The sequence below is a fragment of the Petaurus breviceps genome, unplaced genomic scaffold (genome assembly GCF_028583685.1).
Source record: "Petaurus breviceps papuanus isolate PSGF00001 unplaced genomic scaffold, PetGlider_PUasm1.0 81, whole genome shotgun sequence".
Taxonomy (NCBI): Eukaryota; Metazoa; Chordata; class Mammalia; order Diprotodontia; family Petauridae; genus Petaurus; species Petaurus breviceps.
The window spans coordinates 8,702,341-8,711,934 of record NW_027186546.1 but is presented as its reverse complement, the minus strand read 5'-3'; the positions used below and the strand labels follow the sequence as shown (position 1 = coordinate 8,711,934).

At 39.0% G+C, this 9,594-nt stretch overlaps 1 protein-coding gene across 2 annotated transcripts in view; it reads left to right on the top strand.

The window, feature by feature from the left end:
• LOC138176136 (inter-alpha-trypsin inhibitor heavy chain H5-like) overlaps positions 1-9,594 on the top strand; it is a 92,416-nt gene that overhangs the window by 5,991 nt on the left and 76,831 nt on the right. Inside the window, exon 2 of one of the 2 annotated variants that reach the window (XM_069106908.1) lies at positions 5,337-5,381. In XM_069106908.1, coding sequence (XP_068963009.1) covers positions 5,337-5,381 — 45 coding nt within the window. Of the gene's footprint in view, positions 1-5,333; positions 5,382-9,594 lie in introns of both variants that reach the window. The other variant, XM_069106907.1, reaches the window with a different exon arrangement.

The window sequence follows — 9,594 nt, the reverse complement described above, 5'->3', positions numbered from 1 at the left end:
AAGGAAGGAAGGAAGGAAGGAAGGAAGGAAGGAAGGAAGGAAGGAAGAGAGGAAGGGAGAAAGGAAGAGATAGGAAGAGAGGGAGGAAGTAAGGGTGGAAGGATGGAAGGAAATACATACATACACACATACATATTTAATACAAATGAGTAATGAGAAATTTGGGGAGGATCACTAGCAGCTAGGCAGGATTAGTGAAGCAGGATATGGTGTTTGGGATGAGCTTTGAATGAAACTCAGGATTCTAAGAGGTGATGGTGAGAAATGAATACATTTAAGGTATGTGGGGGAGTCTGTGGAGAAGAATCAGGAGGTGGGATAGCATTTTATGTGTAATGGGCAACAGGGAAGCTAGCTGGGCTATACTAAAGAGTTTGAATGGGATTAATATATAGTAAGGCTGGGAAGATAGGTTGGAGACAGTATGGGAAGGGCTTGAAATGTCAGTTGTTGTTGGTTAGTCATTCAATCCTTTGCGACCCCATGGACCATAGCGTGCTAGGTCCTTCTATCTTCCACTATCTCTCAAAGTCTGTCCAAGTTCACATTTATTGTTTCCATGACACCATTTATCTATCTTATCCTCTACTGTCCTGTTTCCATCTTCTCTTCAGTCTTTTTCTCAACATCAGGGTCTTTTCTAGTGAGTCCTGTCTTCTCATTATGTGACCAAAGTATTTAAATTTCAGCTTCAATATTTGACCTTCCAGTGAATAGCCTGAGCTAATTTCTTTAAGTATTAAGTGATTTGATCTCTGCTGTCTAAGGGACTCTTAAAAGTCTTCTCCAACACCACAATTCAAAAGTGTTAATTCCATGGTAGTCAGCTTTCCTTATTGCCAACTCTCAGCCATACATTGCTATTAGAAAAAACATAGCTTTGACCATAGCTTTGTCAGCAATGTGATGTCTCTGCTGTCCAGATTTGCTATAGCTTTCCTTTCAAGTAGCAAGTGTCTTTTCATTTCATGGCTCCAGTTACTATCTGCAGTTTTCTTTGAGCCCAAGAATATTCCATCCCTCCTCCCTCTATTTGCCAGAGGGGTTTGGATTTGATATTAGAGGTGATAGGAAGCCATTGGAGTTAATTGAACAGGGGAGAGTGACATAGACAGACCTATGCTTTAAGAATATCACTGTGGCAGCTATTTGGAGAATGTGTGTGTGTGTGTGTGTGTACAGGGAGACCAGTTAGGAGTCTATTACAATAGTCTAGGAAAAAGCTGAAGATGATGCCTTGACCTAGGGTGGTGTCTGCATAAGTGAGGCAAAGGGAATTAGTTTGAAAAATGTTGTGGAGGCTGAGTTGAAAAGACTTTGTAAGTGAGGGAATGTATGGGTTGAGGCACAGTGGGGGGTTGAGGATGTCTCCTTTAAGCTAAGCTGTCCTCGACTGATTTTGTCCCCAGTGAACTTTCTCTCCTCTTCCTTTGGATTTTGTTGTTATTTTACACATCAGTTATGGCTTTCTTAGGGAACTCTTCTTTTGATGACCTCCTGTCCCAAGACACATTCACAGTCGTTATAGATTCATTTCCAGGTCCTATCGGGGTGATTTGTCCATATTAGTTTGTTAATCCTAATCACCTGACCAAACACAGTCCTCTCTTTTCCTTGTACTCTAAAAGTACAAAACTGGTATAATGGGTAGAATGCTAATCTTAGAGACAGTAAGACCTGGATTTAAATTCTGCCGCTGAGACATAATTTGCTATGTCATCCTGGGTCAGTCCCTTAACTTTTGAGTGCTCTAGACAACTCTCTAGACTATAAATTGAAGAGACAGTGACCACATGTATTAGTAGAGGGAGTGTTCCAACCTGGGAGATCCCTATATCAATGAAATCACTGGTCAAGTCCCTATCCTTATCTTTTCCATTAAACTAAAAATTGCCCAATCATGTCATGCCTCATTTTCTTGTCTGAACTAAACTCAGTCCCTGTCAGTTTGTTGGGAGGACTGATGAACAGAAACAATGGGAAACTACTCACAGAGAGATCCAGGGATGCTTTTCCTAAGATCTGTGATTTTGTTGATGTGGGTATACCTTCCCTTCTGCCAATCCAGTGGGAAGGACATGATTGCCACCTACTTGGTGATGAGTCTCCCAAAACTACTTTGGCTGGTCTTTAAACAACAGATGGACTGTGTGTCATAGATTCCCATCCCCAGCCCTGTCCTAGGTGCCCAGCCAGCTTGTTAAGAACTGCCAGAGCTTGTGCTACACTGAGAGAGCTTTGGAAAATCCAGGATTACCTCCATAATGCAATGATACACTAGAGTAGGGATTTATTGAAGGAACTCGGCATCTCATTTAATACCTCTGGATCTTTGCATTGCCCGGACATCTCACCTCTTAGAATCTTTCCCCTCCCAAACTCCAGAGCCACTTTGTATAGGTTTCCTCCATCTTGGATTATTTTTCATTTATTTTTTTCTGTGTATACATTTTAACATCCAATAGAGGGAGAGTTTAGGGCAGCAAGGTGGTGCAGTGGATGGAGTGCCAGGCCTAGAGTCAGGAATTCTTATCTGGTCTCAGATATTTACTAGCAGTGTGACTATGGGTAAGTCACTTAACATTATTTGCCTCAGTTTCCTCATCTGTAAAATGAGCTGAAGGAGGAAATGCAACCCACTCCAGCATCTTTTCCAAGAAAACCCCAGATGGGGTCCCAAAGAGTTGGACAGAACTGAAACAACTCAACAACCATGAAAGGAGAGCTCTTTGAGGGGCAGGAGCATTTTTTGGGGGGTGTTTGTCCTGGCACTCCTTGCACCTATCATTGCACCTTGTAAATAGCAGGCACTTCCTGAATACTTACTGAATTTGTGAAATTGTATATTTAACTAGCAATAATGAGATGGCCACCATTTCCACACCTAGTTCCAATGGGCACCAAGAATTTATGTATGAAGATCACAAAAAAAAATATTAACCAGAACTTTACCTTTTCAAGCAGATTCTGATTCTATTCATTTTAAGTTTGTTCTGAAGTTTAGCCATAATGATCCCCCAGAGAGACCTAGATAGTCATCTCAGAAGCAAAGAGCCCACTTACCTTGTTCTCTATGAAGTCTGTTTACCAGAAAAATATATTTTACAAAGGAGAGACTTCAAAGAAAATGTTTTAGATCAATCAAGCTCCATGTAATTCCCATGGGGAGCTGGGCCCTCCTGTTGAACCACAGAGTAGTCTTAAGTGGTTCTTGCCCTTTCTATGGGGTAGAAAAAGCTTAAAGTTAAAAAAGCCTGAGATACTCAGGCGGAACTGGGTGAATAGCTGTTCGTTTGGCCTCTTGCAGGTGTTAGAAGAGTTATTCACTGTTCCTACTCCATTCTGAGGGTCAAAAATTACCATGCTCCCTGAAGTTCTCACCTCAGCCTAAATACTATGTCTCTTCCCTCTCTTTATCATGACTTGGGCTCCCTTATACTGGAATGGCTCCATAGTGACTTATATGGCAATCTCTAATCACTATGTAAATGTTGACCTATAGGTGGTAAAAAAGTGTTGGACTTGGAGTCAGAGAGACCTGAGTTTGAATTCTGCCTCACACACTTAACTAGGATTCTACGAAAGTCACTTAAGTTCTCTAAACTTCAGTTTTCACATTTATTAAATGGGAAAAACAATAGTACCTTCCTCATAGGATTGTTGTGAAGATCCAACAAAATGATATGGGCGATCTGACTGGTAAACTGAAACCATTGTGTAAATTATTACAAAAATGTTTTATCAGCAAGTTGACAGTCACAGAGCCACAGAGTTTCAGTATGGGAAGGTGCCTCAGAGGCTATGTAGTCCAACTCATTCTGGAACATGAATTTTTTTCTACAACGTAGGAGACAGAGGGTCATCCAAGCATTGCTTGAAGACTTCCTGAGGGGGAGCTCCAAAGGCCGCCTATTCCACATTTGGATAGCTCCAACAGTCAGGAAGTTTGTCCTCACATCCAGCTTCTCTGCAGCTTTCATCCAGTATGTCCAATGTTAACCCTGAAGGGACTGCTCATTGTTTGGTAGCAACTGAAATAGAATGCTGATGGTGTTGTTTAGGGCTAGCATTCATACATCGCTTTAAGCTTTTAAAGCACTTTGCAGGTATTATCTCATATTATCTTGACCACAACCTTTAGAGATAAGTGCTGTTATTCTTTCCATTGCATAGATGAGGGAACTGAGACAAACAGAAGTCAGGTGACTTGCCCAGGGTCACCTAGCTAATAATGTGTCTGAGGCTGAATACGAACTCTTCCTGTCTCCAGGCCCAGGGATCTGTCTACTGTACAACTAGTATTAGCTCCCATTCATGTCGAGCTTTTAGATGTACAAAGCACTTTCTTCAAAATAAACCCGTTTTTAAGCTCCCTTTGAAGTTTTGTTTTCCCCCTTTATCAAGAGTCATCAATCTTCAGGATCTTTTCTTTCTTTAAATGCTAAGAATGTCCAGTGTGAGTCTCCCTTTTTCCCTTAGGGGAGGGACTCCTTACCCTATGATCATCATTGTTAATATTGTATTATGAGATTTTTACCATTAATTATTAGTAGTAGTACTTAATGAAAAGAAAAAAAAAGACCCGATTGTCTTAGGGCATCCCCTGGAATGGAGCACTCAAAGCTGCCTGGAACCAGGAAGAGAGAAATGTTTGTACCTAGATTGTGAACTTCTTGAGGGCAGGGATTATCTTTTCTTTTGCTTTTATTCCCATTCCTGGCACTCAGCACAGTGCCTAGAACAGAGTAAACACTTAATAATTGCTTGTGGACTTGACCTGATAGATAGATAGCATAGGTACCTATGAGGAAACTGAGGCTTGGGATGTTTGAATGACTTCCCAAGAAAACTCCTTGCTTTTTCCAACACACTTGGGGTGAGTATTCAGCATATCAAGTCAATAAGATAGTCAAAAAAATTTAGCTGTGTCTCTAGTGAAGATATTTCCAGATATTTTGAATTAAATTGAATATTGACCACCAGTCCATCAAATTAACTTTAGACATCTTAATTCTATGTCAGCTGTTAATAGTCAGAATAGTGTTCATTTCAAGACAACAAAGAAATGAAATAATTTTCATCTTCTCTGTTACATGTTGCCTTACTAGCTAAGCATTCATCTGGGTCTAAGCATTTGGTCACAGCTTTAGATAGCTTCTCATTTAATTTCTGATTATTAATATGGAACCCCGACAGCATCCTAGAGGTATGAAGAAGTATTCTGAATTTTAAAATTTTTTTTAGAAAAGGATCAGACTAACCCATAAATATAAGGCCTCTAATCAGTAATTCATGATCATATTTCGTGAATCTCTCTCTTTTTCTTTTTAAAGCAGGTTGGACACCGAGTCCCAAGACAGGTCAGGCTACAACAGAGGCTGGTACGTATATTCTTTGGCTTCTGAAAAGCAGATTTCCTTAACTGTACTAATTCTTTTGAACTAGCCATTGCCTTTGATTAAAGCTCCCTGAAAACTTATAAAGAAGCAGATGAATTAATGCCAGAGTTTGATAGTATTAAGCTTTGAAAGCTGTTATTGTTTTATAGGACTTTTAAAAAATAGATGTGAGCTTTCCTTTTTGGCAAAGGAACAGATCGCGTCAATAGGAAAGCAAGGACAAAGTACTTTAAAAATAATCTACTACATAGGGTTTCAAAGGCCCTCTTGCAAAAATATAACCAAACATGAAACTTTTTTTTTCTTTTAACATTTCTCTTCAATCCCCCCTGGGAGTTTAAAAACAACAAAATCTTCTCAGTGAAGTAAATAAACAGAACATCCACAGATGTAGGCTAAAGCTTCATGGGATGAAAGTTGGGCAAGAATTTGAGTGCATTTTGGAGGTTAACAGTTTGAGAACTTGGGCTAACCTCCAGCAATTCTAATAACTTATTTTGGAGTCATTTCTTACCAACTACTGTGCATTCAATGATAAATCATTTTGAAACACTGAGAAGCTCCACCAATCTCTAGGGTCCTTTTTTAAAAAAAAATATTAGGAATGTCCAGTATGAGTCCCTTTTATTCCCTCGGGGAGAGACTTCCTTCCCTATGATTGTCATTGTTAGCATTGTATTATGAGATCTTTATCATTAATTATTATTAGCGGTACTTATAAGAAGACAAAAAAGAAGACACATTTCTCTTAGGGCCTTCCTTGAAATGAGACAGTCAAAGCTGCCTGGCACCGGAAAGAGAGAGATGTTTGTAGTTAGAATTTCATCTACTTCCTTTGGGGCTGACCATCCTTGGTGCTCATCTGATGCTAACTTGCTTTTTCTTAAGCTGTTAAATCTATTATTATTAAAGGCCCAGGACTTAACATTTTCTGAGGTCCTTCCATTGTTATGGTTGCCAACCACTGAAGGCTTTAGTAAATAGTCTTCATAAACCAGCGGTGGTGGCATACACCTATAACCCCTGAGGCTGGGAATTCTGAGCTTCAGTGGGGTTAAAGCTGATTGGGTGATCACACAAAGTCGGGCATCAATATTTGTGAGCCCCTAGGACTGGAGGGCTATCATGTTGTCTAGGGAGGGATGAACTAGCTCAGGCTGGAAAAGCAGAGAAAGCCCAAGAATTGAGATTTGGCCTGGAAGTGATGGCTGCACTTCCAGTCATGGTGAGATAGGAAGACCTGTCTCAAAAAAACAACAATCAAACAAAAACCTCCTGAGTAGTCTTCCTAAGTTGCACTGGCTAAAGACATTCATCACATAGTGATTAATCTTTGGGTGGTTGTATATTAATAAGTATTTTTAATGGAATCATTAATTTAGTGAATGATTTAATTAATTCTTTAAAAATATTAGTTATGCAATTTTGACATAATGGACATTTCCCAGTAAATACCTAAACACCACCCTCCCTCCCCTCAAAGAATGAACTTCTGGAAAATAACTACTCTATTAACAGAAAGAGCAGAGCCACCCTTTAACTGTTTATAGTATGAAACCAAAACTGACCACTATATTTGATGAGGGTTTTATTGCCTTTTTTTACATTTATTTACATACTATATTGCAGTAGTCACTAAACATTGTCTTATTGTGGCTCTGCTTTCTTGCCATTGCCTTATTTGCAAGTCTTCCCATGTTTCTCTGAATTCTTCATACTTGTCATTCCTTACAGTGCAGTGATGGTCCATTGCATTCATACTTGCTAACCAGTCTCCTAACATTGGGAATTTTTCAGTCATTTTGCTTCCAGTGTTTTGTTATTGCTATGAACATTTTTGCACAAGAGCCTTTTCTTTCTGGCAGCAACCTCCTTGTCCTTAACCCTTATTTTCAGTTAGATTGTTGCAAGTTATAGAGGTTGGAAACCTGAGGTCTCAAGGCCACATGTGACCCTCTAGGTCCTCAAGTGCGGCCCTTTGACTCAAGTTTTACAAAACAAATTCTTTTATTAAGAGGATTTGTTCTGTGAAGTTTGGATTCAGTCAAAGGGGACCTCAAGGGCTACATGTGGCCTTGAGCCCGCAGGTTCCACACCCCTTTAGCCTAACTCTAGCCAATGTTGATTGTCTTCTGTAGGAGGATATTTAGGGTGAACCACGACTATGTATATAATATTATGTGTATATATACATATATACACACACATAATATGTGTATATGCATATAAAAATGAATATGTATTTAGAGTATATATGTATATAAATAAATTAATATGTATTCAGAGTATATACATGTATAACTATATATTTAAAGTATATACATATCATAAAAATACACATATATACACACATACGTATTTAGACCTATGATTTCATTGGTATAGGGATCTCCCAGATTAGTGGACTAACCCCCTTTACCTGCACAGGTTTGTATCTGCTCTGCCACTTTCGGTTGTGGAGATTTACCTACAGCAGTGAGAGATTAAGTGATTCGCCCAAGTTCATACAGTCAGGATCTGTCAGAGGCAGGAATCGAACTTCTATTTTCCTGGCTCCAAGGCAAATTCTCTGTGCATTATATTGCTATGTGCTGCCATAAATTTTGTCGATGTTGTTCAGTCATTTTTCACTTGTGTCCAACTCTTTATGATCCCATTTGGGGTTTTCTTGGTAGAAATACTGGAATGGTTTGCCATTTCCTTCTCCATCTCATTTTACAGATGAGGAAACTGAGGCAAACAGGGTTAAATGACTTGCCTAGGATCACACAGTTAGTAAGTGTCTGAGACCAGATTTGAACTTATAAAGATGAGTCTTCCTGACTCCAGGCCTGGCATTCTATCCACTGAGTCACCTAGCTGCCCACTGCCATATGCAGAGTGTCCCAAAAGCCTTAGTGCAGACTCAAACCTAGTAATACGTTTGTATAATATATTATAATATGTACTATAATAAACTAATTAATAAGCTTACATCTGCACTATGGCTTTTGGTACATCCTATTTGTATATATAATGTATTTCTATGTCATTTTCTATAGTTATATTTAATCTATATCTATAAAACATTTTCCATATTTCTATTTTTTTACTTCATGGAAATTAAGACATTTTTCTCTACATAAGACAGATATGTACAGAAAATATTCTTTTACATGTAAAGAAACTGGGCACATGTGTGAAATTACTTCCTTATAGTCGAACACTAGGGTGAGTGACAGTACTATGAACAAAATTCATTTTTTTCTCTCCATGGGTCCAGCATGTCTTCCTAGGTTTATATGTAATATAAAGTAAGCAATATTGCGGTTTCATTATCATTATCACCTTAAGACACTTAGGTCTCATGTTCAATTATGTGTCTTTAGGTTAGATTAGAGTAAATCCATAAAATGTTTATTTGAGACTGACACTGAGAGGTGATATGGCATAGTTGATAAAGAGTTGGCCTCAGAGTCAGGAAGACCTGACTTTATTTCCTGCCTGGGTGATACTAACTGTATGACCTTAGTCAAGTCAATTAACTGCTCAGTGGCTTGGTAGCTATTTAAGACTATAAGTTGCAGAGAAGGTGCTGACCTGAATTAAAAGATCAAAGATTTTAGACCTGGGGAGTGTGAAGTAGAATTAAATGAGTCCATTTTCCTCCTTTCCACCCTCCACCATGTCCAATTCAACAAGTCAACAAACATTTTTAAAACAACTATATGCCAGGCTCTATGCTAAAATACCGGAGATACAAAAACAGCAAAAAACAAGACCAAAAACACCAACCAACAAACAAAACCCCACAAGCTCTCACAGTCTAATGAGGGAAACAACATATGAACACCTATGTGTAAACAGGATGTAGATAGGATAAATTGGAGATATTAACAGAAGGAAGGTACCAGCATTAAGAGGCATGGGGAAAACCTCTGGGGATTTTGGGTAGGATTTGAAGGAAGCCAAGAAAGCCAGGAGCCAGAGATAACAGGGGAGGGAGCTCTAGGTATAATGGACAGCCAGTTTTTGAAAATGTCTGGAATCTGGAAATGGAGTGTCTTGTTTGAAGAATAGCAACAAAGCTGGAATCATTGGAGCACAGAGTGCGTTGTGGGGAGAATGATATAAAAAGATTGGAAAGGTAGGAAGGAGTCAGATTATATAGTGTTTTAAGTACCAAACAGAGGACTTTATATTTGATCCTGGAGGT